The sequence below is a fragment of the Cydia fagiglandana genome, chromosome 1 (genome assembly GCF_963556715.1).
Source record: "Cydia fagiglandana chromosome 1, ilCydFagi1.1, whole genome shotgun sequence".
NCBI lineage: Eukaryota > Metazoa > Arthropoda > Insecta > Lepidoptera > Tortricidae > Cydia > Cydia fagiglandana.
This window is the reverse complement of record NC_085932.1, coordinates 19,517,988-19,539,040: the sequence shown is the minus strand read 5'-3', so window position 1 is coordinate 19,539,040 and position 21,053 is coordinate 19,517,988. Positions and strand designations below refer to the sequence as shown.

General features: G+C 33.5%; 1 protein-coding gene and 1 long non-coding RNA gene across 2 annotated transcripts in view; both read right to left on the bottom strand.

Moving 5' to 3' along the window:
• LOC134666064 (uncharacterized) overlaps nucleotides 1-17,538 on the bottom strand; it is a 128,113-nt gene extending 110,575 nt beyond the window's left edge. Inside the window, exon 1 of the mRNA XM_063523180.1 lies at nucleotides 16,804-17,538. Within this exon, the coding sequence (XP_063379250.1) occupies nucleotides 16,804-16,960 (157 nt within the window). The 5' untranslated portion in view covers nucleotides 16,961-17,538. The remainder of the gene's footprint in view (nucleotides 1-16,803) is intronic.
• LOC134666178 (uncharacterized) overlaps nucleotides 1-21,053 on the bottom strand; it is a 163,340-nt gene that overhangs the window by 140,865 nt on the left and 1,422 nt on the right. The gene's annotated exons all lie outside the window — the stretch shown is intronic.

Sequence of the window (21,053 nt, the reverse complement as noted above, 5' to 3'; positions counted from 1 at the left end):
GCACCAAACCTGAGTTCCACTAGGTACTGCGAGGGTTCAGCATCAGCTCTATCTTAGTAACCACTTTTCCAAGTGTTCAGTAAGACGTGTTGGATGACCAAAACAGCGTGTGTCTATGTTGCACCAAACCTGAGTTCCACTAGGTACTGCGAGGGTTCATCATCAGCTCTATCTTGGGTACTGCTTTCCCAAGTGCTCATCAAGACGTGTCGAATGACCAAAACAGCATGTGTCTATGTTGCATCAAACCTGAGTTCCAGTAGGTACTGCGAGGGTTCATCATCAGCTCTATCTTGGGTACTGCTTTCCCAAGTCCTCATCAAGACGTGTCGAATGACCAAAACAGCGTGTGTCTATGTTGCACCAAACCTGAGTTCCACTAGGTACTGCGAGGGTTCAGCATCAGCTCTATCTTAGTAACCACTTTTCCAAGTGTTCATCAAGACGTGTTGGATGACCAAAACAGCGTGTGTCTATGTTGCACCAAACCTGAGTTCCACTAGGTGCTGCGAGGGTTCAGCATCAGCTCTATCTTGGGTACTGCTCTCCCAAGTCCTCATCAAGACGTGTCGAATGACCAAAACAGCGTGTGTCTATGTTGCACCAAACCTGAGTTCCACTAGGTACTGCGAGGGTTCAGCATCAGCTCTATCTTGGGTACTGCTCTCCCAAGTCCTCATCAAGACGTGTCGAATGACCAAAACAGCGTGTGTCTATGTTGCACCAAACCTGAGTTCCACTAGGTACTGCGAGGGTTCAGCATCAGCTCTATCTTGGGTACTGCCCTCCCAAGTCCTTATCAAGACGTGTCGACTGACCAAAACAGCGTGTGTCTATGTTGCATCAAACCTGAGTTCCAGTAGGTACTGCGAGGGCTCAGCATCAGCTCTATCTTGGGTACTGCACTTCCAAGTGCTCATCAAGACGTGTTGGATGACCAAAACAGCGTGTGTCTATGTTACACCAAACCTGAGTTCCACTAGGTACTGCCAGGGTGAATAGACAGCAAGATTGAATGTTTACTTATTCACAGAAACTTGTTGTTAAATTGGGAATCGAATCGAAGGTGAGGTGGGTCAGAATCCAAAATTTTAATCATCGTGGTGGACAATAAGTTCCCTTTTTATTGAAGATGACACATTTTTCGATTATTTTTAGAAGGCATTGAAATGATGTGGTGGACAGGTGGATGACACTCATTACAGGTGAATGATGACAAGAAACCAGGTTAACGGCAACGGACACAGGTTAATGACGCCTCTCGATAACCTGTCAATATTTTCATTGGAATTTGTACTTATTTCTCGATAACCTGCTTCTACTATCAATAACCTGGAGACAAAATATCTTTCACCTGCCCTTGATATCATTCACCTGAATTTCAAACGCCTATATCTTCTAAACTAATTGAAGGAATTGCTTCCCTTCCACATTTTCTAATAGTTTAAGTTGCCTTTTAACGATCCCAATAAAAAAAAATGCGAACTTGCAAATTTTTTGAAAAACATAAATTTTAACCTGGCGGTGCCAACTTTTTGAGAAACGACCGTATGCAGGTTTCCTCACGATGTTTTTCCTTCACCGAAAAGCTAGTGGTAAATATCAAATGATATTTCGTACATAAGTTCCGAAAAACTCATTGGTACGAGCCAGGATTTGTACCCGCGACCTCCGAATTGAAAGTCAGATGTCATATCCACTCGGCCACCACTGCTTGCATAGCCATGAATACAGCTAGCTAATGTTGCATGGTTTAGTTATAGTTACGTTTAGTAGATAAATCAATTATAAGAATTTGTAAGGACTATTATTTTAATCTATCATTTTGGTTCAAACTCTTTCTAATAACTATTCAGGTAGGTACTTACATAAATAAAATAAAATATATCTTTATCTTTATAGGTACATAATTATATAGTTATTCCTTCGCTCTATTTCAAAAATGCTCATAATATTCTGTTCATTATATTCCTTTATCTTTTTTTTTTTAATTTATTTATTCATAATACACTAAAATACATTGTACAAATAACATAAAAACTCGCCAAACTGTGAAGTTTGATGGCGAGATACGCTCTTTTTTATGCAAGTAACTTAACCTATTTGGGTCATACCCGTTTTATAGTATCTATAGTACTTGAGACTCAAGTCATAAATAATAATAATAATGAAAAACGGGTTATATTATATGTACCAGAGTCGTTAACTTTTATCGTATTGTCCACAGAAGTGACCTTTTCTAAAAACGTGTTTGACCCATTTACTTAATTCTAACAATTTTACAGTTGTTTCTGTGATTTACATTATAATCTCTAAATTAAGCAACAAACAAATGAGCATTTATTTTACCTATAGCTATTTGACGGACTACAATGTCAATGTCATGATTGCATTAAATTAAAAGTATGTACTTAATTATTCTTACTGTTAGCGGTAGCAGTGGTCCCGCACTGAAATAGGTAAGCGAAAGAGCTTAATATATGTACATATAAGTATGTAATATTTACTTTCTTATAAATACGATGACAACAACCTATTTATATAATGTTACAATCAAGAAACAATTTAGTCACAATCTGCCTCCATCATGGCTGTCACAGTGACGCTGCGCAGACGACGCGCGCGCCGCACTTATTGCCAGTTTCAAGTGTCAACGCGTGTTCGATAGCATGACGAAATTTATAACAGATTTGTGGGTGATCATATGCTTCAATTAGTTTTTAGGCTGCGCAATGATGATACTGATAATGATATTTTGCCTTCTGAGGCTTGCTTTAAATCGGTACTAATACTAAATAGTAGTTTCCCATTAATTATCAAAATAGATAAAGACTAAACGACCTCTACTACATATGTATTTTAGTTTGACTAAATTAATGTAATTTCAATGTATTTTGCCATAAGAAGAAGTAAGATTAAATGCCTCTTTTGAACTACCTGTAAGTTTTTTTACAATACGGATAAATCCTTCCTACATTATCACTATTATGAGTCAAGAGAAGTTATTTTTTAAATATTAAAAATGGTATTTAAATTTTAAAAGCTGGAATCCTTCATTTTGGACGTTATATTTCAACATTTACCATAAGTTTGTTATGCCATATAACAGCTATTAACGACCACATACGTCACCTCCAAGGAGTCCAGCGCCAGGCGACGCCACGTGCCCTGTTTTTATGTTCGTTAATCGACTAATGTTTTAAATCACTTTCATGCTGAATGATTTACAAGGAACCATCCTATCATAGCTTTATTATGGTGGTATGGGGTTGTACAATTTGTTATCTTACGTAATATAAGCTCTATTTCCTGTAAATTGCAAGAGAAATGTTTATAGGTAGACGGAGTTTTAAATGTTTAGTAAATTCCTCTAATGGCTCCTCTACACGATGGGCCAGCGCCGGCCACTCCAAGGGACGCAGCCGTGCGGTAGAATGAGATAGCAATATCACTTGCTCCCTCTAACGCATAAATGCATCCCTTGGAGTGGCCGGCGTTGGCCCATCGTGTAGAGGAGCCATAATGTTAACTTGGTCGCCGTAAAGTGCTATTGCGATAAATAACCATTGACGCCTTTCATCGTACACGCCAACGGCTGATGTAAAAATGTCAATCACAAAAATGACTAAACAAAAACCTATGCACTCATCAAAGTGTTATTTGACATTAAATATCGCAGTCGTGACTATTGGAGTCCATTAACTGCGCATAATAAGTGCGTCGCGATAACCGCTAAGACAAAGCGAAGTTTAGCTGCCTTGCTTTTTACGACTTGTGTGCATTTTGTAATAATATAAAGGAACACATATATTATATTATATAATTATTTAAGAGGAACTGTTCAGAAAGCAACACATATATTATACATTTAAGAGTAACTGTTCAAATACGGTAAACCACTTTTAGTAGGTAACTCTGTCTTTTATGTTTTGTATAAGAGTTTATCCCGGTTATGTCCAGTTGCGCCTTTGGAGCCCAGGGTCTGCTATTCAACTCCATTGGTGGGTCGAATTCTTACCAGATTTTCGAAATAACTTTAAAATTGTGCATAAAGGTTTCACTGATAAATATATCTTTTCAATCTAAACTAATATAAATATTGTATCCTTTGACCTGCTAAGTCTGGGTAAATTCTATGAGGTTAGCAATATTAAACTCACTATAATACTTAATACATTGCATTTTCTTCTAAAGAGCAAACGTTAAAAAAGCGTAACAAAATCTCAGCTGAGTGCCAATATATCAGTTCATGTGACATTACAATGTTGGAGTGCACCATTAAGGCTGGATGCAAGTGAAGATGCATTCGATATAGTCTTGCTAAATGAAGCGTGGAAGCCTCTGTGATGGTTTGGTTTAAATCTAAGAACTAATATCAGTGTTACTTTGTGTTTTATCCTGCTGATCTGTATGCTGTTCATAATAAAACCAAGACGAATTATTGTAGATTAGTTACTTTATGACTTAGGTTTGTTTACTTTTGTTTTATAGGTGTTATTTTGTTCTATTTTAAAATTATAAATAATCGAATCTCTGTTTATAAAACATAAATTAATTAATTAATTTAAATTCATAAACAGCTAGGTTTATCACGACTTGTGGTGTTTCTTTTGTAACTTTAGCTCTATCGTGGACTAATTTTATTTTAAAGTTGGACAAATCTAACTCTGCATTAAAGTAGCAATCTAATAATTATTATTGTAAAATCGGTGCAAAATTAGCTTATAAGGCCTCTACCATACCACTAAGTATGTGTATTGGTGTACCATACCGCTAAGTATGTGTATATGTGTATTGAAACATCTATCTACGTAGGTATTACTTAAATAATAATTTTAATTGAATTTTAAAATTTATATCAATTTATCAATAGAAAGGGTGAGGGGAGGCCTTTGCCCAAGCAGTGGGACACACAAATAGGCTTAAAAATATTTCAAAACACAACCTACTTCTTAATGTAACAATCCATTTTCAACGATAGCTGCATTACTGTTCATTTTACTATGGAAATTGACAATGACAGCGTCGCGTTCTGTACCGGTAGTGCAGCTGCGGTTAGAAATGGAATGTTACCATTAATAATAATAATATTTCCTACTGCTATCTTTACTAGTTATATGACTTACTCACGAATAACTCGTAGATATATAACATACAGTCATATATCATCTCATTATACCACCGATCGTCGGATAAAGGTCGTGTCACATTACGCCTCTAACTTCAGATCGAAAGTTAATCTGACGTCTAATAAACTTTTTATGATCGATCGTCTTTAAATAAAACAAACAAGGCTTTACTATCCACTTAAGATACCTTTACCCAGACCACTAAGAAATAAGGATCAAATCTGAACGTCAAATAATTTTAGAAAGGCAACGTAAAAGTGGTCTAAGGATTTCTTGATTTTTGTTGTAGTTTTGTTTTTCAGTTACAAAAGATGGTAACGTGATTAAACTGTGTGGTTAAATAATATAACGGTAAAAATTACTACAACTGCAGTGTTTCGAAGCTTTGAAAATGTGATGTGTGTGTTTGATATATTTTATTTAATAATTTTATATTTTGTCGCTGTATTTAATAGTTTATATTGTAGGTACTTACCGTTTGTAGACATGACGGGTATGGAAATATGCATGCACTTACCTGTAACAACAACAAAAAATATTTACGTATAATCATTTAATCATTCACAAGTTTAGTTAACATTGTTTTAATATTTATGTAAACTTTTGTCATGAAAACCCGCAACCAGTTGATAACCACAAAAGTTCTATTACTCACCTACTGATATCACAAAAATTATAAAATCATAGGTTTTTATAGTCCTAAATGCCTGAAAATAATATCTAATAGAATGGAATGAATAAACTTAATATACCTATAAAGAACTTAGGTAAGTTACCAACATTTTACTACGTAACTAATGTGCAGTTAAGCTGACATCAACTAGGTACTTAACATACCTTCTGTTCTCTCTAATTTAACACGAATGTAGGTATTACAAAGATAAAACAATAAGATAATAAACTTAATTCTTAAAGGTCATCAGGGGTCATCGTAGCGTCTTTAAAAAGGCTATGAAAAAAGTCACCGGGAATTCTCTGCATCAATATCGACCTTATCTAACATACATCTTATATGTAAATTGGACTAACAAATACAGGGTTCCGTGTTTTTAGTTCGCTTTATATGTTCATTTTAGTTAAATTCGTTTTAAGAGGGCATCAACGTGCACACTAGCGCCACTGATAAATAATCGTGATTATTTAAATTTAACAAAATACTAAATTTAACAAGGAGACCGCTACGTACTGTATTTTATATTTAAGTACTATTTGAATACATCAAACTAGTTTTTATGTTGCTGGATTCATCGATCTAGGAACTCAAAACAAAAACGGCCGTTTTAACTTTGTGACGTGAACTTGTTAGGTACCTACCCATTTAAATAATTTTAATTTCTATTATTTAGTTATGATTAACGTTCAATCATGGCAACCAAAGGTCGTAAGTACTGCATATGTGAATATTGAGCGAAGTTCTGTAAACCTCTTACTTAAGTCGAGTTAATAAATATACAATATACATGCCCAAATGACACATTTATATGCTTAGTAACGGGCGTGATTTTAAATAACGAAAAAGTCAAGTCAGTAGATGAAAAAGTAGAAGTCACAGATCTCCAAAGTCCAAAGCGATGGTCTCAGGTAGATAACTCGTTTGAAGTCAAGCCCGGTAGCTTAACAGTAACAAATTAAAAGTTATCGCTTTTTCTTTGTCATTTTTACCATGTTTTAATCTTTACTTGTTCTGTTTTGGTAGGTAGGGTTTAATGTATCGTTAAAATCGAATTAGTTTCGGCATATTCACAACAATGTTATCTTGTGATGGGGCAACATACCTATACCTATAAATTTTTGAATGTTATTTAAGATGTAGAGTTTATTTTTATAAGATACCTACAGATATTTTAAATATCAACATTAGTAAGTAAGTGCTATCACAATTCATAAGAGTACTCGTACCAGATACTTAGAACCTAATTATTTCTGGACTAATAAACAATACTCTGTATGGATGAAGAGGACTGAAAAATATTTACATTTATCTAAACGATGACAGTGGCAAACAAGCGTGCGGATGCAGGCCGTGTGCTGTGAAGCTGCCACCACAGCTTATGGGCGCTTGCAACTCTTGTAATGTTAGGTACACAAATGAGTTACTACCACATTACCATTTTTACCTACTTATTCAACTGTGTAGTGTGTGTGTAGTGTGTGTGTAACCTAACCGATTAACTAAACTTACCTTATTGTTTTTCAGCGGTTGAAACTTCTCCACCTTAAATTAGGCTCGTTAGAAATGAGTACAGCAAAATGTATCATATTTGCATATTCGATGCTAACCACTACGTACTCGTATGATTTTCATCGTACACGGGTCATGGCATTACATTATAGTGTTACTAACTTAGTAATAGAACCTAGATCTATTAAAACAAGCAGCCTTATTTTGCTATCCTAAAATGAGGATATTTTACATTATACTCTGTATCTTTCGGTATTTAAATAAAAGTACTTATAAACAAAGAATTTGTACATTTTTGGGTAGTTACACCATTTATTGGTTAACCAATCAAATACAAAACCGACTGGATCTGTCACTGAACGACCTGACTTAAACCTACATTATTTGATCATGATGTAATGTTTCCATCTACCCTCAACTGGCTTAAGGAGATATTTGAGGATAAATTTTGTTTATCTAGTTACTTACCTACTTACGAGGGTAGCGTTTTTATTCTGTACTCGCCAAAAAATAAGTCTCGTCAGACAGATACTGAATTTCGGGATAAGATATAAATGGATAAGGATACTGAATACTGACTTATTCGTATTCTGACCTATTTTAATAAATTTAATTGTATAGGCCTACATTTAATGTTCCTTGTAAACTACCTACACATTTATATACCAAAAATTAAAAACTCAGCTTTTAAAATTATAAAGAGACAATTTACGCAGTTTCTATATTTTCCTCGTACACGTTTTTAAAACAAAATTTTGACTAAGCCATCCTTTATCCGTTACCGTAACTTTTTATGGGTCCATATTCGAACCTGAGACCGGTTTTTGATTGCTCCGAATGTGCAGTTTGCTCCTAATGGCCCTTCATCCTGGGCCCAGAAACCGTAATTTTGGTTACAGGTCACGATTCTTTAATATGTGTTTAAGAAGGCTTGGTTTGATTGGTCTCTAGGAAGATGTTGGAGAGATTTATACTATATCAGTTAAATATTTGTCGATTTTCACACATTTAAATTTATAAGACCAGTTTGACACTAGCGAATGCATAACTTACTTTTTATGCATCTCGCTCGTACTCGCATATTAATACGAGCGCGATGTATCGAAAGTAAGTTACGCAGACGTTAGCGAATGTCAGTTGTGGTAAAAAAGGCTACTGATAGTTGGTGCGATACAAATGTTTGCAATCAGTTTAAAGTCAAAGCTTTTCGTGACAAAACAAATACTTGTGAGAAACGAATAGACCGGCAAAGAGCTCACTATGGGCCCAATTCGGATTTTGAAATAGACATCTATTAGATATCTTTTAGACATCACCAAGATACGATAACGATATGTTTAAGATCTAACCTGTCAAATTTGATATTTGCGCGATTCTGGAGATACTCTTGAACGATTTCCACAGGATATGACTTAGAGACCCAATTCACATCTAATAGATATCTTACTCTATCTAACGTAAAAGAGACATTGGTTGCCCGAATTGCGCTGCAAAAGAGAACTTGTTGATATCTAAACTATAACGTATCTAGAATGGATCTAGTACGTGTTACGTGTCGTCTCTTGTGAATATCTTGAAGTTCGAATACGGCAGTAAGTAAAACCAGGATTATTCTACTAAGTGCCACTGATTTTAAGTATATTTTTGCAGTGGTTACCTACGTATTCCAGCAGTGATAAGTTTAGTGATGTGGGAAGTCATGCGTTATGAAATGATTAAATTTAATCTTCCTGATTACGTAGTTACTAAAGCCTATAATTTTGTTATAAATGATGATGTGATAGGTAACTATCTGTTCGAGCGGATATAGTTTAATGTCAAAAATATATACATATTTCAAACACTATCACTATAAACGATTCTACGACGCTGACATAAATTTTCATAGTTAGTTTTTCTTATTGCGTTTAATTTGTTTATTCCAACTCACATTGTTGTGCATCAAACACGGGAATCAATGAGCCATATAAATTTCCCACGAAGTGCCATAATAATTGCTTTTATATCGGTGTCCGTAAAGTATCGTAACGTTATTATTATGTCAAGCAAGATAAACTTGAACTGAACTTAGAAAATCATAACATTCATAGAGTAGTTAAAATACATAGAGAGAGAGACTGTTTAAATAAGTGTCCATTAATTATAATAATGAAAAATTAAAAAAAAATATATGTAATGAGGATAATATATTACGTATTCGAGGTATAATTTAGAAAAAAAAATTAAACGGCATTGTATCTGGAGGAGCCCAATCTTTGTTTTGAAAATTATTTTTAATATATAAATTCTAAAGAAATGACTGAAATTTAATGGTGGTGGTGGTGATATAATTTAAGAATCCCTATTTTTAACGTTTACATACGTACCCTACTACCAATAATTAGATAGAGTTCAACCAAACTTGATAAACCTACGCCTATGTTTTTACGCTTATATCGAAATGTATCGAGTAATGCTGGTTATGATTAGTATTACTTCACGTCCATTGAATTTTGAATACGTAATAATTCAACTGGTATCTATACAATAATATATTTAAGGATGGCTCACGCTAGACTGGGCCAGGGCCCTTTCGTTTGGTACCACACACGATAGGTTTCTAAACATTTTTTTTCCTATACAAAAAAAGATGTTGTCATATCTCCTCTTCTTTTTTTGATGCCACGGGTCAAATTGATTCAAGTGGCCTAAAGATCAATCGTACCGATTTTCATACTTTTAACGGCATTTGCAGCATTTTACTGAATATCAGGGACTACCTACTAGTAGTACCTAATCTTGTTACGTTTTATATAAAACTCAAGAGTTAGGTACTCAATTTTAATATTGCTAATCTACGCGAATACCTCTACAAGTCTACATACGCAGTACTTGAATTTAGCTACTTATGTCACTTTGGTGTATCTAGATTCACAGCATACTCTGTGTCTTGTCACCGTAGCTTACACAATGGTGCCTTTGTCTTAATATAATTGATCACACGTGTCCACTACTGTACAATAGCCTCTTTGGTAAGAACTTAGTAAATTTATGATTTTAAAGCCTGGAAAGGGGAACAAAATTTGTACTTATGAAATATTTGAATGGTGTGCCAGGAAATACACATCGGAATATCGGATATTAAGTACAGTCACCTGCAATAATATGTCACTCTTCGAAGGCCGCAAAAATATGTGACACGCTCTTGTGGCTCTACAAATAAGATCGTGTGAGATATTTTTGCGGCCTTCGTTGTATAACATATTATTGCAGGTGACTGTACCTACTTACCTATACATACGTAATACGGCCCGATTCCAACTTTAAGATACGTCAGTTAATAGATCTATAAAAGATATGGATTAGATATGTCAGTGTCAAACAAGTGTCAAAATTGACGTTTCTTCAAACAAATACGTCACTTTTGACACTTGTTTGACACTGACATATCTAATCCATATCGTTTCAATATCTAGTATTTGACGTATCTCATTGTTCGAATACCGGCGATAATCTCTACTTAGCTCGCTTACGATGTGTAGGTACACTATTGACGAAGGGTACCACATTTTTGGCTTACGAGGGGAAAGTACATGCTAACGAAATTATAATATAATACATATAAGAAAAAACTATACGTGGTAAATAATAATGGCGAAGGCATCTGCTAAGAATATATTATTGTCCAGAAGAGTCCTTAAAAAGGTTAAAAGTATTTTTATGTAAACTGTTACTAGCATATAGTATTCATAACTTCAACAAGCTTTTCACCAGTTGTTTTTAGTGATTACATTTTTTTAGACTGTTAATTTTAAAGTTACAGCTCAATATGAGGTTTAGTTAAGTTGTGATAGTTAGATAAATAGATTTCTTAAAACACAAAGCAGAAATTGTAGGTTTTCTAAAGAAAACCATAATGCTCCTTGACATTTTAACATGAACATATTGAACACACGAGCGAATGTAGTTTACTAATGATGGAGGTTATTAGTTACGATGCTATCTAGGGGCCGAAGGTTAGTTGGCAGTCGAATGTAAAATAATAAACCTAGGCTACAGGCGAGGAGGGAGATATTGATTGTGATGAAGAAATTTCTTCTAAGGAGCTAGGGGTCATTTTGATTATAATAATCAATTTACAAAAATATGTGCTTTCTATTAAATACTGAATACGAGATAGCTAAGTCGAAATTTATATAGAAGTGAAATATAGGTATATCAATGACCATAAGTTTCTATAATATATTCAGTTTACAATCAAATATCCAGTTTCAAAATAACTAGTTAATAATCACAGGTGTTTTATTCTTTTTAAGTTACCCTACATCTACAGTTACTGGAGACTAAGCGCCCCTGACCATTTCAAATTCTTAAAGAGAGGGTTAACGGAATTAAGTGACGACGGGTTAACCACAGCACAAAGATGTTTTTTCTTATCTTCTTATGAAATTAATGGGCCGTGAAATAAACGAGCACCGCAACTTGCAAATTTGTGTAAACTATGTTTTAATAGAACGAGTTTTTACACTATTGACTTAAAAACATAACTGTCATAACAAACAAACAGCATTGCAGACAAAGATACCTAATCAAAACCGACCGTTGTATACACATTAAGTTAGTGTCATGGAACATGGTCATAAAAGAATATTAAATTTGTACTTACTCTCTTAACTATTTAGTTAATTGTTATGCGAAAACCTTTATGATATTTTGAGTTTTATATTATCGTACTGGTCGAGATAAATTTTTCAAACGGTATATTTGAAAATCTAGAAATACTTCTTTCACTGCATTATTGTAATATTAAACATTGAAACTGATCCCATATGATTATATTTAATTAATAGTTTGAAATAATTTTTTCGGTTACCGATGTGGTACCTATAATAAAGGCTCTAAGTTTAGCGATGATACTAATTATACAGCAGCGTGATTGGCTACATTGCCAGTTGGCAGTTGCAAGGTAGAGAAGAGGACAACTTAAAGATATCCTTTAAACTAAAGTTTCGAAACTAAACCGAATTCAGTCCGATAAAAAACTCATTTAAATACGCTACCGGCAATAAAATCTGAATTCAAAATAATCAACGCAATAAAACTTGAGGGCTTTTAAAATTCAAAGCCCGTTGCAATAAATTATCATTCGTTCCTCGTCGACAAAAAAGGATGAAAAAAGACGAAATGAACCAAATCGGGAATAGAGGCAAACCGGGACAAAGATATTGAACGTGTCAGGACCTGTCTTTAAAAAGAGCACCTGTTTTGGAGAGCACCTGTGGAATACATTAAAGGATTTGTTGATGTTCTAAAGTTTTAAGTTTTGAGGTCAATGCCAGGTATTGAAGGTTTACCACTTGACTGAAGCTGTTGGTAAGTAGTTATTATAGTTAACTACGGACTAATATCTTAAACAAAATTAAGTCCCATAACTAAGCTATATTGTCTGTAAGAATACAACAGCTTGCTTGATCTTATGATTTTAGGTTTTATCTGTGGTTTTTACAAAACAGGCATCAAAGGGCTAAAGTGTTATATTTATACAATAGAGATCAGATATAGTGGAGCGGTTAATTAAATTATAAATCTCATAAAATAATACCGGTTAATCCTGGTTATTATCAGAATATCTTATTATTTGGTAATAATTATTATTACTACTTTACCTACATTAGAAAATGTGTGTCGAATTTTCAATACTCGTTCCGGTGTTATTTCTGCTGTGGGTTGACTATTTTTATTAATATCATATTGTTTATTATTTAATAATGAAATGAATGAATATAGGTATAATGTTCATTGACAGTTTTTATGTAACATTTTGGTTCGGTTCGAAATGCAATCTAAGCTTGACTCGGACCCATACCAAGTTTTTCCTCATAAGGTAAGCTAATTTTTCTTGCGGGATCTTATGCCCATTCTTATTTATTTTATTTTACGTTTGGTGGAAGTTGCGGTTGAGTATAAATAGTTATCGGTAATTCGTTTCTTTTAGTAAAAGCACTTGATAAACAGTTGTAATATATTTATCCTCAAAATAAAGTTTCAATGACAGAAAGCAATCAATATTTTTTGTTTTATAAAAAAATATTTGAAGTCATTGGAGCGTATACCTTTCCACTTCAATTGTAATCGACATAGGCACAATCACAACTTTTACATTACCGTGACTTACCTTTACCTCCGTTATTTTACCATCATTGTGGGACCGTGAAATTTGATGGACCTTAATACAAAGACCTTAAAGCTACAGATGCATTCAATGCGGATTTAGTAGATGCATAGTAAAATGTTGGTACTTTTTCTAAAAACAAAGGACCACACAAATGATAAACTTTGCTTTTTGATTCTGGAGTGAAGTTCGTTAAGCACTGCTTTAATAATACTTACACTTATACGCTTATGTTGGATTCAGTCTGTTAATTTACCAAATAATTATGGAAGAAACAAATAACGTTTCTTTTCTAAATATACATTGCAAACGAATAAATAGTTAACTATTTTATATGTTAATTATCGAAGACGTGAAGTCGAGTATTTCTGATTATCAACACTAATACAAACAGCAATCGAAAATTAAAAAAATCTACAGCGTTATTTTACCCGTTCTAGCAAGTAAAGTATCTTACCATAGTTTCGATTTCTTCTTTCACGATCGCGCGATTACGATTGGTTTTCGCTTTCAAACGTCGTACTTCGCTAGTCCACTGCCAATGCTACAAACAATTGTGTGGTGCAGCTCATAAAAACTCAGCGGAAAGAGATTGATCTACTTAAAATATATTATTTCACACTGTGCACGAAATAAAACATCAGATAGTTATTTGAAAAACACAGATAGCAGTTACTTATAACCACAATTTATATTTAATAAATCAGATTGGAATATCAAAAGTAAGTGAGTTGACCGTGATGTCACTATACACGTTTTCATATAAATTTCATATTAGCAAATCGTTTAACCATTCTAAAAAAGAATTCGATTTGACTAGTAGGAAAGAGCCAATTCATATAAAATTATAGCACTAGATAATTGTAATCAATTGGTGAAGGAGAGTAAAGTTTGTATTTTAGAAAAAATAATTAACGGTTAAACTACTACAATACAAGTTTGTACCTTTGGGATTTTACTCGTATATGTAGGTTATTTTGATTCAGATAGATAATATAGGATCTGATAGGATTTATAACGAAATTAACTGGATTCTTATTTTCTTATTTGATTTAATATTTCATACGTTTACCAACTTAATCTTGTTCTTATGAGATATTTACTTGGATTTTAAACACTATTTTTCCAATTGTTTAAATTTCTGAATCACTTGGGTACCTACTTAACTCAAAGTCTAATAAATACTAACCATACCGCTAACTCTTTTCGCTTGGATTGAAACAGGTCGTGACTGTAAACAACTAGGATTTAGAACGCGCTACAGCTCTGTCTCCTCCAGTTTCTTGTTTAAACATGTTTATGCTGTATCTTGTACCCTTATCTTTTTTGTATCTACCTGAATAGCAGGTAAATATTAAATATTTTTGAAATATCATGTTGTTGTTCAATAGGAAAATAGGTTGAAATTATAGTTAAATATTTTATTAAAAACAGAGGAAGTTGATTATTTTTTCTAGATGAATTGATTATTTTTTGAAATACCCAAGTGGTAGTAATTGTTACAAAAATAACTTTATTAAAATAAAACAGTTAAAAAAATTTGTACAGAGCTAGTTGACATCGTCTTTTTGACCATATTTTTGAACAAGTTATAACTAGTCCTGCTCCGTGGTCAATGCTGGACGGAAGGTAAACAAGTTATTTTTGGATCTATTGCCGTTGCCGAGACTCCTTTTAACTTTAGCGGCGATGGTAGCGTTGTTCGTTAATATTTCTCTTTATTTATTGTCATTATTGTTTCACTTTACATACCTATTACATTTGACACAATTTCTTTGATAAGGTTGCATAAAATAAGATAAACTGTATTTAAAATTAGGCGTTTATGAAGCTATTTTAAATATTATAATTACTTAACGGTCCAATTTTATAAAATTTCGTTTTAATGATTTTTGTACTACGCTTTACTTATTAATGATATAAGTATCCTACCATTTACTTTTGCATTAATATTCCCACATTTTAAAGTACCTAAATAGTCTTGCTACTTTAAAATTTTTATTTAATGGGTTTTATTGTAAGATGGAAAATTAAAACAGGATATTTTACAAAATAATATTTATTTTACAAATTCCCATAAAATATAGGGAAAATATTATTAACACAATCCAGTTTATGTATATTGATTACATGCGGCACTTACTATAGTAATCGTTTGTAAATAATAAAAAAATGTATGCAGAAATGTTCTTACTTAAAATCACAAATATTTAAATGCAATATTTACAAATCGTTGTGACTTATATAAAGACTATTGGCGTATTTATCAATGTTTTCCTTATTACAGAAGGAATCTGTACTATTTTAAACTTCAAAAACAGCGGCTTATTAAATATATTAAAAATAAGGTCATAGTAACAAAACTAGTATATTGATGGAATTGAATTTATTTACAATGATACATCAATTCCATAATTTTAATACATGTACAATTTTTATTAAAGAAATCATTATTAGTAAATTTCAATAAATTCTTCACGTGAGTCAGTAATTCTAACAAAATATTTGGCGTCTAATCAAAAAAGTTATAATTCACTTAAAGGGCACTATGACTATCGAGACTATTTGGAAATAAAATAAAGACTGAGATCCTTTATTATTAAATGCTATATACCTCACGGGAACTTACAAAAGGTGATTATAATAAATTAAACAAACTACTTCGATTTTAAAATTGATAAACAAAATAAGAGATCAAAATTGAAATGTAACTAAATTCAAAACTTAACAATATGTACGGAATTGGATGCTGGCATATCCGCAGATTGTAAGCACTGGTAAACTAAAATAATAGGTGATAGATAAAAGCATGGGAACTTATTGACAAATTGTATCAATAGGTTAATATTTTAACCAAATAAAAAAATAACCTGTTTGTAAATGCACAACATTACTATATTACAGTAAATTTTTATTAATATTTTATATCACGAGTTGTTTTGTCGAACTTCACTGTACGAATCAAAAAGCAAGATTGTATCTATTGAAGCATAAGTATTTGTTATTGTTAGAATTGCAGCCGAATTAAACCAAAGATCAACCTTAGGTTGTAATTCAGCAAAAACCACCATTTACAATTTAAGTGCAGTCGGACACAACATCTCGTCAAAAATTACATAAAAACGGATGGACTTAAAATTACGATAACAATAGTCCAGATCTGCTATGCAGTATCACCGTTAACAATACTTATCTAAAACAATCTTCATTTTATCTGATGGTATTGAAGAGCGATGATGCCAGGGACACTTTTATGATGGCTACTACCATCACTAAGTTGACGATGTAGGTCGAATTGCATCTTAAGTGGTAAGGTGGTGTGTTAGCTTCAGGACACTCACCTCGACGCGTGTCGTGGGCCAGAGTCTCTTGCCCGGGCTGTCGAGACACCAGAATGTGGCACAGAACATCGTAAAGCTCAGCCAGAAGCCTGTTCAGTCTAGAGAAGTTCTCCTCTGTCGCCTCTCTCTCACTCGGCAAGTTGAACGCTATAGCCATCTTTGTCGGGCGTAGTGTCTTTTTCTACGGAGGAATCGTGGATAGATCGCCGTTTGTTTTGTATGCATAAATGATATGTGTCCGCTTGAATGTATGAGTCAAGACCTGTTCAATATTTGCATGAATCAGCAGATCTGTTTTCTTGATGAAGAACTCACTTCGAAAATTCACGATAGTTTTTGATGATTTCCGAAAAAGTATCACTTTTAGTGTTTATTGCCACAATTTACAAACGACAATGTTTTGTGTAAAAGTTCTGTAGAAAAAAATCTTCAAAAAGTCACTTTCTCACTCGATCGATGGCACAGGAATAGTTCAAAATTTGGCGCTAAGAGATCACGGTCTGAGCTCGCAAAGTTCACACAAAAAGTTTTGACGCAACTCTCAGAGCATTGTCCGTAATTCACACGTAATTTAGCGATAATCGGCTGAGGCCAATGACACAACCGCGCGAAACGCACCATGCATCGCTCCGACTAGCCGATGTAAACAAGTTAAGTTCGCACTTCGCACGACAAAAGAGGTCGACTGGCGACAGCTATTGAACGTGCGGTCGCGGCGGGAGCGAATCTTGTAATAAGGGTTACTCCGTGCACATCATTGCCTCGACGCTGCACACACATCGGCATGGTGCATCATGTAACTACACGCGCACACCAGTGCAAACCGATTTGATTATAAATAGTGGAACGCACAGTAGCACGTTCCCTTCGCACTCTACCACTACAATCAACGTCAAAACTTTATCCCCGTCCTATTCTTCCCCATGCATTTACTATATATTGTCGTTTCAATTCAAACTGGTTACATCATGTTGCAACAGCGGTTGACGAAGCACAGCTTTCTCTTTCTGATGTATAAAAGATTGCCTTATGATCGAAAGAGAGAAATGTGGAGAAGCTTTTGAATTTGGGTTTGAGAAAGCGCGGCAAAATGAATTGGCCAATAGGATTTCTGGTTTGGTATGGGGTGAGGTGACGTAAGAATGGACGGCAGGAGAGCACGGGGTTGTTAAACGCAGAGCGTTCACTCGGTCCCGAGCTTCAGTGGAGTAACATTGAAAACGTTTGTATACGTTGAAGGAGTTAACGGCTCTTTGTTCGGAAACTAATAGACACGTAACGCTCAGGAACGGGTTATTCGACGCTGTGTCAGGAGGCGTGTGTGTTTTATAAGTAATAAACGTAGTAATTTGGTAATTGTTTTTAGTTTTAGTCAATTTTACGATTGCGGTTTTGACAGCATTTTGTGCAACCGAAGGTGTTTTAGGTTTATTGGCTTTTAGAATCAAGTGGAAACCTTTGTAACTATACGGGTGATAAAGATGATAGTTAACCGCGTTGAAATAAAATGTGTTTGCTGCGTACCTGCACAAAATAGAACGATGTATAAAATTTATTTTCAAGTCAATCGTAAAAAAGTGACATCAATATAGTGTGTATTGTTTTAAAATCGTGAGTTTATTTGTTAACCACGCGAATAAAATGTTACCGTAATTTTTAATTTTATCGACTCTCTTGCTAAAAATAATAAAATAATGTATCATAGTTCATATAATTTCGGTATTAATAACTAAAATTGAAGATTACAGAACAACTAGTAAAGAACGAAGTTAGTGGAAGAAGCAAAATAGTAACATTTAATAACACGGTTTATAGTAACAACCATTTTACATATATATTACGTCAGAAACAAAATGGTGGTACTTCATGTTTTTTAATGTTTTTCAGCTCTCGAGACACGAAGACACAGGATAAGTATAATAAATAACTAAGTATGATGCAATACAAAGTCGACCTACTTTATTTAAATTTAACACAACACATCTTGATAAATATTCTTTTGATACGTTTATAAGTTTCTATTTATTTATAATAAAAAAAGTATTTTTTGAATTGAAAATTCATTAATTAATTCATATTTGCAAAAATGAAAGTAATTTGTGGGGCATATATTCAAAACAAAATATTACAGTCCTAAAATAATTAATATCCAAAGAAGCAATTAAAAGTTTCATAAATATTAAGAAACGTAGTTAAAGATTTGAAACACATTTTAAAATTATCTAATGGCAATTTTTAAGCCACTTACCTTAACACCTCTGCTCGACCCAAAGCACCAAAAGCCACTAGATATCTCGCCAAAGATAAAGCCAAATGAAAATTAGTCATACGTTGAACCAAACGAAAAGAAATCTCACTCACGCTTCACCCTTGAGATTTCATGGCCCCTTAGTCACATCTATGACTAAAAATAAAAACATCAAATAATTAAGTAATCATTTGATACAGGGTTACTGTTAACCTTTTTTCCTATTCTCACTCTCTATGTATAACACTTGATTTTTAAAAATACTATAGTTCGTTTTTTTTAGCATTAGAAATAACTCCACAGAAGCAAGCGTGCAGTTTTTATCAGGCTCTTTAATTGTAAATAATTATTGAATTATCTAATGTAGCATGGTCAATACATATAATTTACTTCAAATTATTACCGCTATATGTGTCGGATTTGGAACCACAAGCTTACTTCTGCGAAGTTCTTTCTAATCCTAAAAAAACAAACTATAGCTGTTGCCCACGACTTTGATTGCGTGGATTCTTATACATATTGGTTGTTTTAATTCTGCCATGAACATTGTGCAGCCAAAAATAGCATTGCATAGCATAGCATTTTATTATATTTTGGCCACGCTAGCTACGAGTAGCTTTGCACAAACTTGGCAGTAAGAATGAATAGGTGCCTCCATATCCCTATAAGCTCCATACTTGACGAAGGTAGGACTTATTTAAATAGCATGAAAACACCGTGGTCAGACTTTAATAATATAATGACAAGTAGTTAATATTAGTTGATCACAATATATTTTTACATTTCAAGTTCATCACAAAAAAGTATCTGCTCTCGATACAAAAATAAAAATATTCGTACCCGAGACAAAATGTTAACCCCTTTTACCCCTTCAAGAATATTTTTTTTTAAACTGTAGGTACCGTAAGTTACTACTACTGTAAGTTTAATCATTTCTGTATCTCAACGAAGTTCCATCGTCTTCACCTATGTATACCTGCAATTATTTAATTAATACGAATATTTTACTCCATATATGTAGTAGGTACCTATGCAATTATAGGTGTACATAAAGGTACCTAAGTATTTATAAATGATACATTTTTACCTTCAACACCACAGGTTCAAACGTTTATAGGCATTGAAATCTATAGTTCAAGTCATCAAGTCGTAACATGTTCGTACAATAAGTTGTTGAACCGAAAGTAGGTCATGTCATGATATGATGACTAACTCTTTATTGATTTTGTACCCTGGTCTGATTTACATGATGGAATAAATTAAATGCGAAAAAAAAGGAGTTCCAGACGGGATGAAGTTTTTTTAACTCAATATGAATGAGAGCAATATTTACGAGTAATTAAAAGTATGCAAAGTGTGTCATTATTTAGTCATTATCATTATGTAGGATTATCGAGATGTATTGTATGAACCGTAGGCTTTTGAATGCATTGGCAAAAAAATCGCAATAAACAAACATTGGTTCAATAAATATTGCATCTTTTCTCCTCGTTTTTTTAAAGTTCAAGGGAATATTCATATCTCTGTAGATTATATAATTATTATTGTAAATTTTAAACGTCTATAGTCTGTAGTTTAATAGGTATTCAATATCGACATGGAAAAAGTGACAATATATAATAAGTTTTGGTAGGTAGAATCACCTCAACTCCCTTTAACTTCAGTCTTGACCATATCAAATGGGCCACGAAGTGAACATTGATGTCAAAGTCTGAGTTAATCTTCTCTTTCACTTAAAATGATTCAACGCATATACCAACCTATTGCAGTTACAGCCTTTCGTATTGAATTAAAGTTATCTACGTATAAATGAAAAAGTTTCTGAGTAAAAGGCTGGTTACACGCAGACCAGTAGTGGAGTTGGTTCGTTTTGAATTGGAGCGTTTGCTGTAATGTAGCGTGGCAGCTACCGACTGATTTTACGCTTTGGATTGCTTGATTGGTCTTCGTGAGATTAGTGTGAAGGTTCAATGTGAACATTCGAACCTTAGGTCACTATGGT